Source organism: Anser anser (genome assembly GCF_964211835.1).
Source record: "Anser anser genome assembly, contig: HAP1_SCAFFOLD_60, whole genome shotgun sequence".
NCBI classification, from domain to species: domain Eukaryota; kingdom Metazoa; phylum Chordata; class Aves; order Anseriformes; family Anatidae; genus Anser; species Anser anser.
The window spans coordinates 638,117-657,970 of record NW_028153867.1 but is presented as its reverse complement, the minus strand read 5'-3'; the positions used below and the strand labels follow the sequence as shown (position 1 = coordinate 657,970).

The 19,854-nt window shown below is 43.5% G+C and overlaps 2 protein-coding genes and 1 pseudogene across 3 annotated transcripts in view; 2 read left to right on the top strand and 1 right to left on the bottom strand.

Annotated features, from left to right (window-relative positions):
* The window catches only part of LOC310891268 (nuclear pore complex protein Nup153-like), a gene marked incomplete at its 3' end in the record, with an annotated part of 267,249 nt that overhangs the window by 68,363 nt on the left and 179,032 nt on the right, over nt 1-19,854 (bottom strand). The gene's annotated exons all lie outside the window — the stretch shown is intronic.
* Nucleotides 1-19,854, top strand: part of LOC310891269 (nuclear pore complex protein Nup153-like) — a 270,187-nt pseudogene that overhangs the window by 233,086 nt on the left and 17,247 nt on the right. The window lies entirely within an intron of this gene.
* On the top strand, nt 7,807-9,838 carry LOC310891255 (uncharacterized protein C6orf52). The gene is made up of 3 exons (XM_083853527.1): nt 7,807-8,055; nt 8,582-8,627; nt 9,446-9,838. The coding sequence occupies exons 1-3, from the start codon at nt 7,996-7,998 to the stop codon at nt 9,580-9,582; spliced, it is 243 nt and encodes an 80-aa protein (XP_083709653.1). The 5' UTR covers nt 7,807-7,995; the 3' UTR covers nt 9,583-9,838.

The window sequence follows — 19,854 nt, the reverse complement described above, 5'->3', positions numbered from 1 at the left end:
TCCACATTGTTCAAAGACTTCATTTTTGACTAAAAAAAAACCAACAAACAAACCACAAAACAACTATGTTCAAGGTAGATTTACAAGCAACTTGAGCTGCTGTTTAAGATGCATTTCCTTTAGTCTTTCTGTATTAGTAGCTTGTCTTTTCTGTTAAAATTGCCACCTTTTAAATAAGGAGTTGTCCTGTGTCCGATGCATTTTGAAAAAGATTATAGAAAATTAGACAGTTGTTCAATTGTCTTGAGTTTTTATTATTTAATTAATATTCAGCATCTGTGGGAAAATACCGCATGGATTGCTGCTCCGAGTACAAACTTCTGTACAGTTACTGGAGTAGATTTGAGTCATCTGCTACGGAAGGAGGAGCTTTAGAAATTTGATTCGATTGGGCATCGCGTCTTAATCAAATTGTATTATTTCCATTCCACGTTGGACTGTCAGATTTCAGTCAGCTACTGTCTGTTTGTACTTGTATCGACCAGTGAAAATGTTGATTTAAAGCTTGCTTGGAAACAAAGAGTTAAATGAAGCTTTAACGAAATGTTCTGTTGTGACCCAGTGCAGCAGATGAAATTTCATCCGTTTAGATAAGATTTCTGGGGACTTCCTGTTGCGCTCGGTCTGAATGTCTAGTTGTAACCATTGGCACCTGAGTTGAAATTTTTGCCCTCTAGTAAAGTCACTTAGTTACATGTAGTGAGGTGCCGCGCTAACAGGAAGACTTTTTTTTCTTGCTTCCTAGACTTTGGATTGTTGAAAACACGCTCTTCTACGTCTGCGCAACCTACAACAAGCACAGTGGTTTATACTAGGCCTGCAATAACAACTTTTTCTGCAGGTAAAGAGACTTCTAAACAAGCATCGTACTGGCAATCTGATACATGTGACCCTTTTCTGCAAAACAAAGACATAAAGGACAAATGTGTAACTTGTCAAGCTACTAAAGCCTCAACAGTTGAGAGTATGAAACAGACAGTAAGTTCAAGTCAATGCGACACCTCAAAGCCAGCAGCGCCCCCAGCAGGGATGCTGGGCTTTGGAGACAAATTCAAAACAGTACCTGGAACGTGGGATTGTGATACATGTCTTGTCCAAAACAAACCGGAAGCTACAAAATGTGTAGCATGTGAGACACCAAAACCTGGAACGGGAGTAATGCCTGCTCTGACATGACCAGTGGTCACAGACAGCTCGGTGACAGTGACATCCTCCTCGAGCAGCACTGACACAACAGCCACTCTGGGCTTTGGAGACAAATTTAAGAAGGCGAAAGGCTCTTGGGACTGTGGAATATGCCTTGTACCAAATAAGACGGAAGATAACAAATGTGTAGCCTGTCAGTCTGAGAAACCAGGTATGGTCCTTTTTTTCCTGTTGTTTCCATCCTAGCCTCTGTGAATCTTGTACAGAATAAAAGTACGTTGCATATATGGAATATTTTAAGCAACACGATTCCCAGGTACGGTTGATGGGTTAGCGGCTGTCTGCAGGATTGGTTTACAGGCACTTCAGAGGTCTCAGCCCAGGTTCCAGCCTGTCGCATAAATTGAACTGATTGTGAAATGTATTAGTACGGAGCTGGATCAATGCAGATACCCCCGGCTTTGCAGCTGGTGAGGGAAGATGGCTGAAGTGAGTGACTTAATTTAAAAACAACATAGTGATTTTTCACTGGCGAAAATGAGAACTCCATAGAAAGAGTTAAAAATGACTGCGTTTTTCTCTTTCAAAAAATAAGTAAAAAAAATTACAGAATGTGGCCAAAATGCCTCTACTCACCGTTTGTATGTAATTGAGGGGAGATGTGAAGCCAGATTTCAAGACAGTGTAGTCTTAACTAGTCTTAAGCTAAAGCAGAGAGATGCCTATGAAGGTCAGTGGTAGGCTTCAAGAAAGCGAGTGACCCGCTGGGTAACTTCTTCAGGGCAGTACTGGGTTGTTTCCCATTGTGTGTGACCGTAATTGATTTTGAGCGTGGTTGTATTGTTTTTAAAATACGATTCTAATTCTAACTTTGACTCTAAATGTCATTTAACATGCCATTACATCGAAAAACACCTGTGCAAATATATCGTGGAAGAAACAAATTAAGGTGGACTAGACCGGGCTTTTGTAATCATCCTGTGCGGTAAGACTGAAATTTCCTGAGGTAAGATAATGGATTTCAGACAGAGTTGATTCTCTTGGACTTCCAACCTCTGAGCGGTCAGTCGGCATCTTTGTCTGAGGCTCTTGCCATTGCAAGGAGGAATTTTGGAAATGAGGGGTTTACTGTGACCATGGTGCAGTGAATTGCACGGTTACGTTGCACTTGTCAGGAGGAAGAGCGATGCAAGTAATACTAGGATAAAAGTTTTCTGCGTGTGCCGTGGAAGGGAAGAGCCATTCTTGTCTTTCCGGTTTTGAATTTGAAGCGTTATCTTCTGCTTCTCTCTTAAAAGGCACCTTTTTTTTTAAAAGGCACCTGTCAGGCCTCTTTATGGAGGTTACACTGTCGTCAACAGCAGCAGAAGCTTGTGTGCTGAACAGAGTTGTGTGTTGTTTGGAAGCTTTGAGTTCCACTCTGGTTTTTTTGTTTGTTTCTTTGTTTCTTTGTGGGTTTTTGGTGGCTTTTATTTTCTTCAGGGGCGGGGGGGGGAGTTGCGGAGTAGTTTTGAACATTTCTGTGGGATTTGACAAATCAAATTTAAAAGTTAATGCTCATTTTATAGTTCATGTTCAAACAGGATGGTTAACTGTCTTGTTTGTCTCACAGAGGGTCCAACACCTGTGACCAGTAGCAGTGCATCTGCATTTTCTGCTCCTTCTGGAGAATTTCTGGATTTAGACAAATTCAAGAAGCCTGAAGGAAGCTGGGATTGGGAGACCTGCTTGGTTCAAAACAAAGCAGAGGCCACGAAGTGTGTAGCCTGTGAAAGTGCAAAGCCAAGCACCAAAGCAGAGCTCAAAGGTAATACTTAATGATTAAAACGAGGATGCATATTCTGTGATTTATTTTTTGGTTTGCTCTGATTTTTTTTATTTTCTTACCTGTTAAGCACAATTATTTTTTCCTTTGAGGTGTGGCAAAATTATTCGTTTTTCCTGTAGGAATATTGCCTAGATAACATCTGTTTCCACACTTTTCCCCAAGAATAAGTTTATCCTTTTTAGAGAAAAGCTTTCATTAATGACGTGCTTGTTCTTTACATGCCCTACACGTTGTTCATTTGGAGTTCAGACTAAAAACATGATCTTTCAAAGAAGTTCGTATACTTTTTAAAGCCAGGTGGTGGGCAGAAAACACAATTGTGAAAAGTTTTATGTAGAGAGGAAGCATGGGGTTTTCTTGTTTGTTTTACTGTTTGGTTGGTTGTTTGTTAAACAGTTTTGACTGGAAAGATCAGGACTAGAATGTAGTTCAAACCTTCATGTACTGCAGATACACCGTGGGTTACGGACTTGACATTCACTTATTTCTGCAGGTTTTGGTACTGCGACTGCGTCCACAAAATGCTGCCTTGCCATCATTTACATTCGGTGTTCACTCAGAGTGTTCAGGTGCAGAGTCTGCAGCTGCCTCACAGTTTATTTTGGGAAGGACAGAAGAGAAGCAGGATTCTGTCACTACTGCTGCTCCGTTAGTGTTTGGAAAGAAAGCTGACACTGAAGAGTCAAAGACACAGCCTAGCTTTTCAGTTGGGAAGTCCGAGCGTACAAAAGAAGAGAGCACAGCAAAACCTATGTTCAACTTCAGTTTCGTTAAACCATCAGAGAAGGAACCTGAGCAAGCAAAGCCAGCTTTTTCATTTGGGGTCCAAACCAGTACTTCAGGTAAACAGAATATCTTTTGTCTTCACTTGTGCGCTTATGTCCATCAAGTAAGACCTCTGAAACCATACTAGAAAAAATCTGCGGGATTTGATATGTTCATGTACTAGAGCTTTAGAAAAAGTTTAATTCCTATATGCAGCATGTCTTCTGTCCTGGTTATTGATACGTACGCAATTAGTAGCAATCCCTTTTTTGATCTCAACACTAGGTTTAGACAAAAAATTGCGACACCTTAAGGAACCTGTCCTGCATCTCATACAAGCACAGAAGTTGCAGTGTCTCAATGCTAGCAGTACAGTTGGTGGTAAAATCTTTAGTAGGGTGAAATAGAGGCCTCACACTTTTCAGAGAAAAAAAGAGATGAGAGAGAGTATCTTATTCCCACGTACTTGCAACTATGCTGCAGAGTGTACTGCTGTTACTCTAGTGCTACAAAGGTCCAAAAATCACTGAACAGTTATTAGCCAGTTTTGTATTCCTTTAATTTGTTGAAAGACTGCAGTAGAGGATTGAAGTTTTTATTGAGGATCACTGTGTGGAAAAATTCTGATTGTTAAATGTCATTTGTATGACTTAAGAACCACGTTTTGGAGTACAGAATTCAGTATTAATTCCAGAAGGGGTAAGGGAAAGGACATTAGCTAGTAATCCCGAACAAAAGCAGTGTATAGAGCTATACTGATTTTAATCGCAGTATTCTTACAGTTGGTCTGTTACTGAACAGATATGTTTTGGGGAGATATGGTGGCCAGGGAGGCGTGTGTGTTTGTGTGCTTCCTCTTCTAGTTAAGGTTCTGGGGTTTGGTTTAGTCAGGAAAATTCGATGAGGCACCTTGTGTAAAAGGAAATGTTAACCAGCATTTTTCAACACGGTGTAGTCCCTTAAAAGTGTCATAGATGAAAAGAGGCCATAAACGCTGGGGGAAAAAGTTAGTGGGAAACTGAGAGCAGGATCACATTCAGTAGTGAGAGAGCGGCAGCCTAGGGAAAGCTGATGAATGACTGTAACAGATAGTTCTATTTTAAGTGTAAAACAACACTCAGTACTTTATAATGGTGGTCTTACCAGAGGGTTCTTCTCCATGGCTCCTAAAAGCACGTCTTGAAGGCATTCGAGTGCAGTGAACTTAAGCTGTAAGAGTTGGGCTGGTAAGCTTGGCCTGATTTGAAGCTGTAGACACGGGGCTATAATTTCTGAACAGGCTACAAAAGAAACTGTACCACTGTGCTTTTCAGTGCTCCGTTTAGCAAAGCCATCAAATTGTTGCAGGCAATTGATGTTGTTCTTCTAAGAGCACCTGAAAGATATTTTTGTTTGAAGAGTTCAGAGGTACCGGTTAATACTGGTTCAGATAATTACAGCCAGCTCTTGGTGTTTGTGACCAATAAAGTTTGTGGCTCCAAAAGGAGTGGGTTAGTGCTAACTGATTAACTGCTGTATATGCAGAAATATGGAATCTGATTACTTACGCAGAGAGCACTTAAAATGTATTGTTTTGCTGGCTCTCAGTGAGTTGCATCTTAATGCTACCAAGGAATAAGCTTTTTGCTTCTGGCCCAAGTTTTTTAATTTGGTGAAAGCCTTTTCTGTGCACGTGCACATGCCAGAGAGGTTGCTTAAGTAATAGAAGCTATAGTAGCTGCTATCTTCTGTTTTTTGTAGAAGACAGAAACTGAATTCGTTAGCTTTGTAACTGTTATGCATACCAGAATTGGTTTTCTCCCTTTTGAAAATAGTAGAGGGTATGCCTATGACAGATTTGGTGAGCAAGGTGATCAGATGAGGGCACTGCAAGACTGCCAGAACGCACCAGGTCTGGGGGGAAAAGGAATCCGGCTGAGCATAGGAATTTCTAAAAGGTAACCAAGGAGTTGTGCATTGATACAGTTATTCTAAATAATCAGATTCTTGTAGCTCTGCCTTTGGAAAGTCTGTGGCCCTTGCTGTAGTGGCTGCACACAGGATGCAGTCTACAAAACCAGAAATGCAGAAGTCCTATGTTTTGACTCCCTGGATTCATCAACCTGCTTCAGGATGGCTGGGGGAATCCAACTGTTAAGTCTAGCCAGACAGCGCAACTTGGGCTTAGCTGCCATTGTAACCAGCCTTGTTTCTCAACAGTAGCAAAGCTGAATGCATTGGTAAATATTTTCAGGTTTGGGCCTGCATAAGGTAGAAGGGACAACAAGTGGTTTTATGTGCTAGGGAGTTCTTGTTCTTAGAGCTTTCCCTCTAGTTTGAGAGAAGCACATAACTAGTTTTACAGTGGGTTGACAGGAAAGAAGTGGGGGGGAAAAATGGGAACGCAGGGAGAAAGCCAAAGGCGTTATTACTAGAACAGGTTTAGAATGCTATTCTTTGCTTTTCATGAGCTTAGGGCAATGGGGAGTTTAAAGCTTAGCACTTCCTGAGAGGGTTTCTTACTCTACCGGCTCAGTTCTATCACTTATTTAAGGCAATTCAGGTCTCTGAACGGTTAAAGAATTGATACCAAATTTGATGAACTTTGATCCAGGATACTGACAAAACAGGACTTCATATAAACAATTTCAGTATGTTCATGAGGTTAGCTTGTGCGTTCTGTTAAATAGTAAAAAATGACACTTCTGTTTCTGTTTACCTAGCATAATTCTGCAAATGTTGCCTCCTTCTGCTTTAGAATGGCAATGCTCTTCTCCAAGAGAGCACTGTCCAAACTTCTTTGCCAAAATTTTTTGATTAAATTAATATTGTTTTATTTTGAAAACAAGAATAAGCCACAAACATGTTTTCTTGCTTCGGCTATCCAGAAGAACGTCAACAGTATTTTCAGATTTTCCTTCCCTACACAACTGTATGTAGGAAGAGTGCAGTTGGAAGCAGAAGACGTAAGATGATGTATCTTCTGTTTGTTTACTACAGTAACAAGACAATGGATTACCTCTTTATTAGAACTTGTGTAGCTTTGCAGTATTGAAACAAATGTAGGTATTAAAATACACATCAGTAATACGTTTCTGAATGGCTGAGTACCGTGCTCTCTTAGCATTGAAATACCCAGCCATTGGATTAGTTTGTCCCTCATGTTTGCTTAGTTTGGAAGCTATTTCAGAATGCCTTCAGCTTGTATTCTTCCCCAAAAGCATAGAACTCACTTCTCTGCATCCCCAATTCAAGTCAGAGAAACTGGGCACTGCAAACACAGGAGGTCTGCCTGTACAGAATCAGTGAAGACAAGTCTAAACAGCGGATTTTTTTGAATATGCAGCTGGGTTATCTGAATGTTCTTTATGCAGTGTACCTCAGTTTTAGTACAGATAGCACTTGTCTTGGTTCTTGTCATTAGTCTGAAGCTGCCCCTGAGAAAATCTTGAAAGGGAAAGTAGTGAAAGCTAATCAGCTGGCCCTTTCTTCTTAAGAACCAGTGTATTTTGTAATTCTCCCACTAATAATAAGGCGTCACGCTGGAGAATCGCGATTGTGTTGTTAAGCAAGACTGACTTCACCTGAGCGGTATAGTTGGCAGCTGTTGAATGTTTAATGGACTTTAAACAAACAAAAAAACTGAGCAGGTGGAGGTAGACATGGCAAACTGACAGGCAGCGTCAGATGCTTCTTTGAAATGGATAATCTGACTCCATTCACTTCTTTCTGGAAATAAGATCTAGTAATTAACCAAACAAAAGATAGAAGGGTTAAGACTGCATCTTTAAAGCAGCTGTGCTTGATAAATGTCTCTGGTCTTAAATCAATCTTTAGCAAAGCACAGAGACTTAGCAGCAGCTTGCTTATGCCAACGCTAAAAATACTTGATGTGTACAGGTAACCATGTCAAGGCTCTGGAGTTAATCCATGAGAACAATTCCTTCTGGTATTGGCAAAGGTGAGGATGCTTGCTTCTATAGAAATGAGGTTTTGAGCTGTGACTTAAGCTGTCACTTAGGTGACTGTTTAGGAAAGCTTCCTTTTAAGTTTTGAAGTATGTAAGCTGACAAATTGTTTAAGTTCAGAACTGGGTTTACAGTTTCTGTTCTCTGACTGTATGCAACTTCTCATGTTTCAGACTGAAAGCAGAATTGCAGCGGTACCAGTCATACAACTATAATGCTTATTGCCAAGATTACCAGAACTACCACTCGCAGAGGAGTTACGATGCTTACGCTGACTACAACTACAGCTCCTATGCTCCCTATGACAGCATGCAAGCTGTTGGAGACTGCTCTTTAGGAGATTCTTTAATGGCTCCAGCTGTTTTTGAGGTAAAGATAGTGCACGCTTGCTGTAAAGAAAATATTTCACAGATAATACGTTGTACAGATTTGTGTGAATCAGCAAAAAGAATCCGAAGTTGAAAACATGCTTTCTGCTTAGTGTGAAGTTAAAAGAGCAGATTCCATTCAGAGGTGTTTGTATTTAAGTGCTTAAATAGTAAATCCATAGAATTAGTGATTTATACACCATTATTTGTTCACGCATACCAAAGAATGGTTTTGACAGCATAATTGCGTACGCTTCTTCTGTTCCTGTTCTTCTGATTTGCTTTGCTTAAAGCAAATTAAACAGTTGTTGTAAGTGGTCTTATCGTGGTCAATGTATTAGTTGTGACCTCCGGAGGTCCCTTCCAACCTGTACTGTAATATTGGCTTTCTTCTAAAAATAAGTAGATAAAATGCCATCTATCCTTGTAGTTGTAGGAAGAAGGAATGGGTTGAGACTGCAGCACTTTGAATCTGTGATGCTTTCTGAAATGAGTTATGATTAAACTTAGCCTTTTCTGTCGTTCAGGAATCTTCAGTTATGACTGCAATCGGTGATGACCTAATTACTGACGGTAATAAGGGTTCTGTCATTGTCACTTGAGTTTAGCCATACTTGTGCCTTTTAACAATACAAGCCAACCTCTACTGGATAAAGAACATCTTGAAAATTCAGCTGAGGTCAAACCTCTGTGGGGTTGATCTGCAATCAGCTGGGGTTTTAAAGCTGATACAGCATACACTGACCGCATCAAGTAAAACGGGACACTGTCAATGCTTCGCAGCAGGTTTCTTGTACCTGTGCCTTCATTCCCATTTGAAAATGGTCTAAGACAGAATTTTGTTCTTTGTATTGGTTCCGCTAAACAGATTTTATATTAGAAACTCAGTAATATGCAAAAGCTTTGTTCTCCACCCTGAGGTAAAAGCTTATGTTGCAGATTCCAAAAGGAGGATTCAGCTTGCACTTACAAATACAGTACAAAACATATTTGTGTCCTGGAAGGTTTGCAAAGTTCCTCACGTGGAGGCATTTTGTGTTAGTGTTTAGAAACTATCCTATGTAACGTGTATTGCCGTAGAAGTGAATTAAATGACTCTTGGGAGGGTTTCATGGCTGATTATCCGTAAACGTTATCTTTACTATCTTAAACATTGTCTTTGTCTTTATCTTGAAAGACAGTTCTAGTCCCAGCCTTCTAATATAAAAATTCCCAAAAGTTGGAGCTGTGAGGCTCAAAATTTTAGAGGACTAAATACCTCACTAAAATTAGTAGATCTAATAGCTTATTACACTTAGCTTAAAATACATTTTATTAGCCATTTCACGTGAAGTTTTTTTGTGCGCATGCCTCAGATTTGATACTTGGACTTACCAGGCTTTAATTTTCAGATCCACAGCTCTACTTGGATGTTGATGAAATGAACAGACAATTCACGGAGACAAGCGAAGAACTCTACGATTCACTCATGAATTGTCACTGGCAACCTCTGGATACGGTCACTTCTGAAATCCCCTCTGCTATTTAAGCGTCTTCTAGAGCATGACCGTTATGACCAAAGTGCTAAAACTACATTTCTTCTACATTATTCTAGCTCATAAGTTTTAAAGCACAATGATAGGTTGGGTTTTTTTTGCTATGCTTTTGACAGTTTCTGTAATCTTTTTGTTCATCACTCCCTTCTTGGAGCATCATGAAGTCATGTAAATATTCGAGAAATGTAAAGAGGTAAATGGGGTCTAAAGATAGACTTGCCTGTGTAAATAAAAGATTTGTTTCTGCAAACCTGCCAGCAAGGGATTTTACTTGTACCTGTGTGCAGCACGTTCTCTTCCGGCTTATGGAATTTAACAAGGTAGTAAGGGTATTTCATCTGTCTTTATTTTTATATGGGCATTAGGACACAAGCAAAATCTAGCTTCCCCTTGTTTTCCTGGTTCCTTAGGTAAGCGACAAGCCAAGCCTTTCATGTGCTTGCTTAGACTGGAAGTATGTATGGGAGACACTCACAGGCCTTGCTATGGAAACACCTGTGCCCACTTTTTCCTGCAGGCTGCTGGCTCTAACTGTACTACTGATACATGCTAGGTCAGCTAAAATTGGCTTATAAATAGGGTATGTTAAGCATATGGAAGTGTAGACTTCAACTGCCATAGCTACAAACATCCCGTGGAATGAGGATGATGTCTGCTGGCACTCTCTGCATCAGCATTCAGTTTTCCCTTGCCCTTCTTACTGTTAGACTTCTCAGCTGACGCTTTACAGCGAAGAAATTGCTACAACATAATCCGTGTTCTTAAACCTAAAAAAAAAAAATCTTGGAGAAAACAACTTGCTGGTTTTCCCTCCTTGCTGGCAAGGAGAAAAATAGTCCACCAGGAACAACAAAAAAATCCTAGTAACAGCTCCTTAAGTTATACCCTCTGCTACCCTCTCTGATTGCTCTGGTCTTCCTTCATTCGTGGTAATGAAGTTTTTAAAGCTCTGGTAGAAGGATGACAGCACTCAAGTCAAAGGAGATGAGAGCAATGAGGAAAGCTTTGCTTTAAGCTAGAGCAGTCTTGCGAGTTGCTGCCTTTATGCTGTTCTTATCTTGAAGGGTACAGAGTCTTTTCCAGTCATAGGGACTCCATAACCCTATGAGTATGGAGAAATAGTTGCTAATTAACAGTGTGTATAATAAGTAAGTGAGGCTGGAAACAAAAGAATATTCCTCCAAGAAAAAAAAGGAAGCAGAAATTACTGTACTTAATAGCTGGGGAAGCTGTTAAAGCTAGTTGACACAGTTCTGGTACTGCCGTGTGTGTTTTGGGGGCAACATAAACCATAATTGCTGTGATGGCAGGTAAGAATCCAATTCTTTTTTATGGCTTAGTGTAGTCAGTGAAAGCAGTGGTCCTAAGCTGCATGCTGTTCTTAAATGTAATGCAAATTCTCTTTTGTGACTCCTCAGTACTTCCAGGTTACTTGTAGCTGATCACCAGCAACTGCTTCTGTTAGCTATTAGCTGTTGGGTTTTTGCTAGGAATACTTTCAGTCCTGAATTGAAATGATGACATCCTGAAACAGAAGAGGCTCTTGGAGTATTGTAGGAAGCACATTCTTCCTGGTTCTAGTGCAGGTGTAGACGTAGGAGGAGACAGAAGGCAAAGAACCTCACATAGGTGGAGGGGGTGAGGTGGCATCACAGTTAGAGCTGTTGCAGTTAACTCTTCCCAAAGCATGAAAGCAACGTGGCTGGGAACAGGGATTTGTTGGGTTGCTTCTTTGTGTGAGCCAGGGAGTCTTTTGAGGGGCAGATTAATAAGAATATGACACAAGGTAGAGGTGGAATAGATGAAGCAAAGAATTTGGGTGGGAAAAGGGTTGCTTGTACGTGTCTATGGAATTGTTTCAGGGGACTGAGCTGGGGCAAATTCAAGATAATAGATGCAGCCTCCTTGAATTTGGATGGCAGTGCTGAAGCTTCAAAACCTTACAAGGTTTGATGCCACTGCAATTGTAGTGCATAGCTGTGGTACTTGAGCTCAGAAGTGCAAACTGCACAGGATTTTTTTATCTATTTTCTTCAACGTGAGCAGCAAAACATCTTCCAGGAATGTGCCTGGGTGCTACGCTGCTTTGACACGGCTTGCTTTGCATCACCAAACACAGTAGTTAGGTTGCATCGAGTACTTTGTGGAAACATTCATTGTGTTGTCACCCAGAAATGGGATGCTACAGATGTGTGTTGGCCCGGCAGTATCAGTGCTGGTTTTTGGCCTTTGAGAGGTTGGTCCATAACATGTGACCTGTGTAACGAGAGGCCCACATAGATTGGTGACTTCATTAAGTCTGATGCTGTGGTGGTGTGTGACCCAAGGCCCTGAACGTCAGAAAATCAGGCTGTGGCCACCTATTTTATGCAGACTTTGCCTATTAACAAGGTCTCTACACTGTACGTTAGAGACGTGCGCCTCCTTTTCCGGACTAGATAGCGAAAATACCAGTTTTGTAGTTCAGTGAATGAGATTGGTTGGGCTGTTTGTTCTCCAGAGCTGAAAAATGTTGGGAGTGTATTCTCTTGGAGTCCACAGAAATGAAAATGATGAGAGGAAGAGAACGTTGGTTGCAGCCCGCGTGCTGCTGTTATAAAGTAGTTCTCTGATGTCTTTTTCCCTCTGCTGAGACTTATCAGCCTATCGTCCTTTCCTGTTAGGAGCGCATACCTGGCTTGGGATGGTGTGCGCAGGGCAGATTCTTTACCGTAAGAGCACAGTGAATGCCAGACTTCTTCCTGTACTGCCGTGTTAACCGTGAGTCACAAATTCAGGAAGCAGTGATTGCATCGGAACTGCTAGAATGCTTTGCGGAGTCTTTTTACTGGGTAAACTTCACAGCTGCAGTTACAACTTCCAGCCTGTGTTAGCTGAACACATCGTACTGGTGCCCGCCATCAGTTTGACAAAGATGGGATTGCAGTAGGAACTTGCTTTTTTCCTTCTTTTTAATTAAAAAAGTCTTTGAAGCAACTTTTCCAACACCGCCATACTTCACTTCTTCCAGTTATTTTCTGTTTTACTTAGCTGAAATGTTTTTTTTTCTTCCAAGCTTGAGGAAGTTTTCTACAAGAATGTCCCGTAATGATTTCATAAACTCTTTTCGTTGTACCTAGCTGCAACAGAGAGTGCTTTTATTCAAAAACCTGCTGGTTTTCTCTTCCAAGAAGTAGTGGGGTTTTTCCTATCTCTTCACTGATGGGAAAGGCTGTAGGACAGTAGCTTGAGGGGCTACTAATGCTGTCATCAGTGAGCCGGGAAAAGGCAGGAGTCCGAAACGGGTAAAAAGTACTTAAAAGGATACCAAAAGAGTAAACGGTACTTAAGCCGTGGATGTTTCTTTTTGCAGGGATGCTCTGGACCAACCGCTTCTTTCTAGCGCTACCTCAAAGTAACTTGCAGATAGAACTCACAGGGAAGGTTGATCAAATGGTGATGATCGCTGTCATTCTGCTGGACACGCAGATACTTGCCTTTCGTTTTGGCTCATTTTTAATACCAATTAACTTCAGTGCCTCGCGTTAATAGACACCGTTTGACTGCATCGGCAAATGTTTCTGAGTCGTGAGTGTCATTAAGGGCCTGTCACCCTATGGAAATCCTTCTAAATAAGAAAAATGGCATTCAAATAAATAAATAAAGCAGCGTTTGAACTTATGAGCAAACCTAGCGTAGCTGCCTTTGACGCTGATCTGGAGGAGAAAAATCACGTTATCACACTACTATGGTTGCCTTAATAGGTTTGGTGTACATGAGGGAGGGAAGTATTATGTGATGTTTGCCTAGCTATTACATGGCCGATGCAGGAGGGGGTTTAGTCAGTTCCCTGAGCACGTATTGTTGCAGAAGTCGGTGATTTCACTGCCCAATGTCTGTTATTAAGGGCACGATTCATGTCCCGTTATCGTTTTTATTCTTTATTTATGTGTTTATTTTCTGGGGCGGCGATCTGTCACGATGCCCATCGTTCCCCTGCCGTGGGGTAGAATTTAGCGTGACGACTGCCTCCCGGACCAACGGGGCCACGAATCCGGCCTAAAACACTGCTTGTGCGTTGGTTGTCGGCGTGGGGGCTGTTGGTTGTCGGTGCGGGGGTATCGGTTGTCGGTGCGGGGCTTTTCTGACGAGCACTGTGGGCTCGGGGCGCCGTCCCACGCCCGGCGCGGTGCTGCGGCACACCAGCGGTCGGCGCCACGGCGCGGGGAGGCTCTGGAGGTGACTCCTAGCCCCGTGCTTACGGTGGCCGGGCCGGGGTTCATTATGGCGGCCGGGTCCTGAGGGCGGGAGCGGGAGGGCGGCGGGACCGGGACGGGACCGGGGCGGGGCGAGGAACGGGAGCGGCAGCGGGAGGGGGGGGCGCGCGTTCCCGTGAGGGGAGGGGGCGCGCGAGGGAGGGAGGGGGAGGGTGTGAGAAACACTCCGTAGCCAATAACTTGGGCTCAGGCGAGGAGCTCGGCGAAGCAGGAATTTATTCGCGATCGCAGTGGCGGGCGTCCCGTCCGTGCGAGGACTACCGCACACCAAATTTCCCTGGTGTATTGCCAAGCACTTCCCCGTGCAAGGGCTTACCATACACCACATTTCCCGAGACTCTTCCTTTCTCTCCCTTATCTCACGCTTCGTCCGTCTCCGGCCGCGCCCCTCGCGGAGCTGCGGAACCGCGGATCAGGACTCCACACTCGCTCCGTACAAAAGTACGTCTCAATCACACGGCACACAGAGTCTCACCCGACCCCCAAGGCAATACTTCCTATTTCTTACCTTGGTCTGTGCACAGAGTTACCGGATCAATTCTCAAAGCCGGAGTGCCTGCCTTCTTCCCTTCCCCACTCCTTCACGGATCCTGCCTCTTTCATCAGTCTCGGGCCCTCTGTCAGCTCTCCGCAGAACCGCCGCCGTCGATGCACAGGACCGCTGAAATCAGCGGGGCATGCCTTCCTGCTGCTGCGGCGGTGGGGCTCCCCAGTAGGCGACTGGCTCCCGGACGAGCCCCCAAATTGTGAGAAACACTCCGTAGCCAATAACTTGGGCTCAGGCGAGGAGCTCAGCGAAGCAGGAATTTATTCGCGATCGCAGTGGCGGGCGTCCCACGAGCAGGAGCGCCCCTGCTGGTTCCAAAACCCAGTTTATATACTTTTTGATGACGGGACCCTCCCCTGTTTCCCCACTGAGGGGGTGATCCAGGCTCACAATCTGTCTGATGCTTCCCAGACAATGCATGGCCTTCAGTTGCCGGCCTGTTAAATTTCGAATTTCTTTCGACTTTTTTACTGGTTGAAGCGGTAATGGTTCTTCACTTACCTGACTTGACTCAACACCGTGATTTTCCCCGAATTGTTCTACGGAGTCTGGTTGTCTGCATTTTACAAGGTCGCCTGCTAAGCGTTCTTATCGCTGCAAGCACACCTCGATACCCCATTCCTTACCTTTAAACAACGTAACTCTGCAAAAACAACATTTTTATTCCCACGAGGGGCAGGGCAGGCCCCGCGGCGCGTGGCGGCGGGGGGCGGGGGGGCCCCGTGACGGCACCGAACGCGGGGGGGGGGCGGTATGGCCTCGGGCGGCGCGACCGGTAGCGGCGCGACCGGCAGCGGCATGGCCGGCGGTGGCAGGGCCGGTGGCGGCGGGGCGCCGGGCGGCAGCCCAGGAGCCCGATCAGGAGGAGGAGGAGCAGGAGGAGGAGGAGGAGGAGGAGGAGGAGGAGGAGGAGCGGCCGGCGGCAAGGTGAAGAGGCGGCGCCACCGTTTGGGCGCCGCGAAGCCCCCCTGTGCCAGGAGCAAGCGGGTGAGGAGCGGCCCCCCCACAGCGGGCCCTTCCCCCTCAGCCCACCAGTTACCCCCTTACTTACCCCCTTACCTTACCCGCCCCTTTATCCCCTTAGTTACCCCCTACCCACCTCCTTACCCCCTTAGTTACCCCCTCGACCGCTTAGTTACCCCCTTAGTTACCCCCTCAACGGCTTAGTTACCCCCTTAGTTACCCCCTCAACCGTTTAGTTACCCCCTTAGTTACCCCCTCAGCCCCTTACTAACCCCCTCAGTTACCCCCTCAGCCCCTTCCTAACCCCCTCAGTTACCCCCTCAGCCCCTTACTTACCCCCTTACCCCTCTACCCAGCCCATTACCCCCCTCCTCCCCCTCCCCTTCACCCCCAGCCCGCTGCCCTCAGGACCCCCAGTGCCACCCCCAGGGCTTTCCCCGCTCCCTGCACCCCTCCTCAGCCCATCATCAATTCTCTGAACGTTACCTGCCAGGCTTTGCTTCTCGTTTGTGCTGTAGGGTACAGCAGGTTGATGGTGAAAGCGGTCCGTCAATTCGGGGTGTGAAAATCCCCGTGCTGGAGGGGGGACGCGCCGAGATCCCTCCCAGCAGCTCTTTGCTAAGAAATGTCAGGACGCCCAGGGAGATGCTCTGGAGATGCCCTCTGCACATGTTTGTTCAGCCAAAACCTCTCCGCTATTAAATGAGCAACGTAGCTGAGGGGACTGATTATCATATGCAAAACCAAGGGAGCGCTACGCATGGATAGCTGCTCAATTAGGTTTTTATCACTTGCAGAAATGCCAAGTCCCTTATACCATATATTGACAATCAATCTTGTCCATCTAAAGCTGGCCTGGAAGGGCAATGCAAACATTCCCCACGCTTACAGAGCAACCGTTGAAACCTCTGGCTTGAACAGTGCATTAATGTTGAAAGTGCCATAGCTTGCGTGTGCCGACACTGTGTAGCTAACTGATAAACCTTACACGTGGATTAAAAATAATCAGTGGAGATGGTTTTCTAACTTTTCCATTGTCTGTTATCTCTGCGTGTTTTCCAGTAGGTTTATTTAAAGAGTGTGCCAGAGCAAACACGTGCGTGGGGATATCTGGGGGATTCTGCACAGAGAATGGCTGCTGCACATCCAGCGCAGATCAAATTAACAGTAACTTATCGGGGAAGAATTTTAATGATTTGATAAATAGACAAACTGATAGATGTTACATGTGTGCATTTATTATAGCAGTTAGCTTTGTAACCAGACGAATCGTGCAAATGTTCATAACGTAAAAGGACGAGCTTTGAGCAGATAGCTTGCTTAGAGCATTTGTCAATTAATTTCAGTTTATTTTCAATATCATGTCCACTCTGCAGAAGGTTCTGTAACTTAATGTTAATTGTCTCTCAGTGATGCAGTTGGGGAGGCACGAAAGCGACCGATGCGATTTTGTGAGGTTATACCTCTGGTTCTGATCCCTACCCCGCTGTTTTTCTCATCCTTCCCCCTACAACTTTAGTCGATAAGTCGATTCTTAGAAATACTTAAATAGATGTGTTTTGTGTGCTTGTGATCGTAATTACAGCCCACGAAACCCTCTGTCTCTTACCATTAAGCTCTGAAGGTGCCTGGGCACTGTAGACAGTATAGTTAGCAGCTTCAAAGTTCCTGGGAACTAGTCCTGGATCTAATTTACCTTTTTTTTTTCCCCCTGCCTGCAGGAGGGATGATTAGCAGGATGCCTAGCTCATGATTGTCAGCTTTCTGGATATTAATTTTTATTATTAATTTTTATTATTAATTATATTCATTTATATTAATGTATCTTTTATTTAACCGTAGTTCCTGGGGCTTTCGGTCAGGTGGGAATTCTCCGATCGTACCCGATGTATGCCGCAGAGTCAGTCTTCTACAAAATACAGCAACAGCTTTAGAAGGCTCTTGCAAGAGGAGGTGCTGGTGCTATAGCTATAGCTGTGTTTCTTCCAGGACATCTTCTGGGTTAGCCTGACTGTTGAGAGCAGAACTGTTTTTTGTGCGTATAGTCACTGCAATTCAGCATTACTAAAATTGAAAATATTTAGATTCACTGATTTTAATGGGTAGTATGGTCCTGACTGTCGCAGTAGATAATTGCTGAACTTCTGGTTTAGTTGGTTTTCACGGGAGGGTGCGAAGAGGAAGAGTCCTGGAACAAGTCTGTAGGTCAGGAGCTGTTCAGGCGTAGAGTTTCCTGATAGCCTTGCAGATTGACGACCTGCTGATGAATTTTGGCAGAGGTTTCAAAACTTTGAACCTTGCCAAGGTCACTTGGAAGTGCAGAAAGTGATAGGTAGTTGTAAATCAATCTTAGGTGAATTTTAGGTTTACCAGAAGTGTAGCGATCCTATGCCAGGGATCAACCTCGTCGTCATCTTCTGAATATTTGCTGTATAATATCTGTCTTCAAGGTCCGTGGAAGGTGGTATCCCAGCATATGCTGTTGACTGTGTTTCTGTAATTAAACAAGTGTTTTTTCTTTCAAGCAGGGAATAATTAGCAGAATGACAGAAACGGTGAAAAATATTGTACCGGCCTGGCTGCAGAAGTATTTCAATAAGCGTGAGGAGGAGTGTGTAGACAGAAATGAATCTGCAAACCAGGAGGAGACTCCGGTAAACTATCATCACGATTATGCAGATGAAGATACCATAATCGATGAGAGTTTCACGCCTGAACCAGCAGGAATTAGTAGACGAGGTATGTGAAAAATCATTTGGAATTCTGGCCATCTGTATTTATTCACAGATTTCTAGTTTTGAATCTGAATTTCAAAAGGAAATTGGAATGAGGGTTTTGACAGAATGAAAAAAAACCAAAAAAAGTCAAAACAACTGTTTGTGAAACCGTCTTAGCTTTAAACTGTATACACAGTTACGAAGCATACATCTTATGCTCTTGGAAGGCATCAGTTAACTTTAGGTACTCTATTAGCCAGGTGCTAAATGCTGAAAATAAGTCATTTGCAAGTGTGCTGGGTTGCATTTTCCATCTTTTAAAAGATATGGAATGAAAATCTGTCTAATTGCCTAAGGCAATTAAAAAAATTAATTTGTTTTGCAGTCTTCGAAACAAAAGACTAGATGCTAGAATGGCAGAGGAAAATTCCGTCTCGTGTCCCGACTTTGTTTGTTTTGTTTTGTTTTTTTTTTGTTTTGGGCTTTGATCAATTTAGTAAAGTTCCTCGTTAACTTGATGGTGAACTGGGGAACTTGTGCACGGATGTGGTTTATGAGATTATTATCCTTAAAATATTCAATAACTTTAAGGTCTACGCGGGGGGAGGGGGTGTCTTTGAGAAGGTATTTGGACCGTTGGCAACGAGGTTTGCAACTCCTTTACCTCATGAAAGATTAATTTGTCTTATATCCAGTGCCTCTCACTGTTCCTGTAGTCCTGTTGTATAAATTTGCATCTATTCTTATTTGAGTTTCTCTTAAATTAGCTGTTTTGGGGAAGTCAGCTTTTAATAAGTAAAGAAGTTTTGTCTGAGCGTGCGTAGGTAACCATAGATAATGTGGAAAGTCAGTTGCTTCTGTTGTTGGCAGAATCAAAAAATAAGGAGGAAATATCTTTGCCTCCAATCTCATCTAATTGTAAACAAGGAGATTGATGGCTTTCTGTGTAGCTGTAGCTTGGGAATGAGTTTGGAGAAAAGAATAGAGAAGGTCTTCGTGACTGAGGAACACATGTTGGCTTTCCTATGTAACTGCGTGAAAGGAGCTTTCATTAAGAACAGCTGCACTGCAAGCTTGCTAACTCCAGGAGATCAGGAGCAGGTGGACAACCTGGAACCTTTTGCAGCTTATGTTGCTGTCCGTGGGTGTCGCTTACTATGCTTAAGAATAAGATTTTTTTTTTTAATTATTACTACATTTTGAAACCAATGTGTTTCTTCAGTTCTGAGGTATCAGTGTGCTGGAGCCTATATTGGGTGGCCTTCCGCCTGAAGAACTTTCTGTATCTCAAACGGTGCTGTCCTAAAAATCTGCTCATGGTTTGGAGAGCTAATTAGTGGTACTGCAGTGGTTATGAAGATTGAACTAACTAGTTTAAGCTTCAGTGCAAGTATCAAGAGGATAGTGGCTCAAAGTCATTTGAATTGCCCAGATTCCTGGGAGAGACAGTAGGCTTTCATCAGGCAAAATACCCATGAATAGTTCCATTCATTTAGCAAGATAGACTTCAAGGCCACCTATTCCAGGCCACTGGCATTGTTTGCAGACCCTTTGCTTCAAGAGGGAAAAATGCTCGTCTGGTTACTTGGGTCAACATCCTTGTCCCTTGGGTCAAAATCCCAATAGTTAATGGGTAGGAGATGATGTTTTGCCTCTAACGTGAGCTGATATGGAAGAACTTGGGAAAAAAGTACTGCAAACGTTCATTTTCATGTTGTGTATTCAGATTAATGTAACCTTTGTTCCAATATTATGGAAGCTGCAGTGTTATCTGTAATTTAC

Bases quoted from the DNA above. Each gene is read 5' to 3' on its own strand.
- LOC310891255 (XM_083853527.1), top strand. From the start codon at position 7,996: ATGCAAGCTGTTGGAGACTGCTCTTTAGGAGATTCTTTAATGGCTCCA. The intron at 8,056-8,581 runs GTAAAGATAGTG...TCTGTCGTTCAG, and splicing joins TGGCTCCAGCTGTTTTTGAG to GAATCTTCAGTTATGACTGC. The intron at 8,628-9,445 runs GTAATAAGGGTT...TTTAATTTTCAG, and splicing joins TGATGACCTAATTACTGACG to ATCCACAGCTCTACTTGGAT.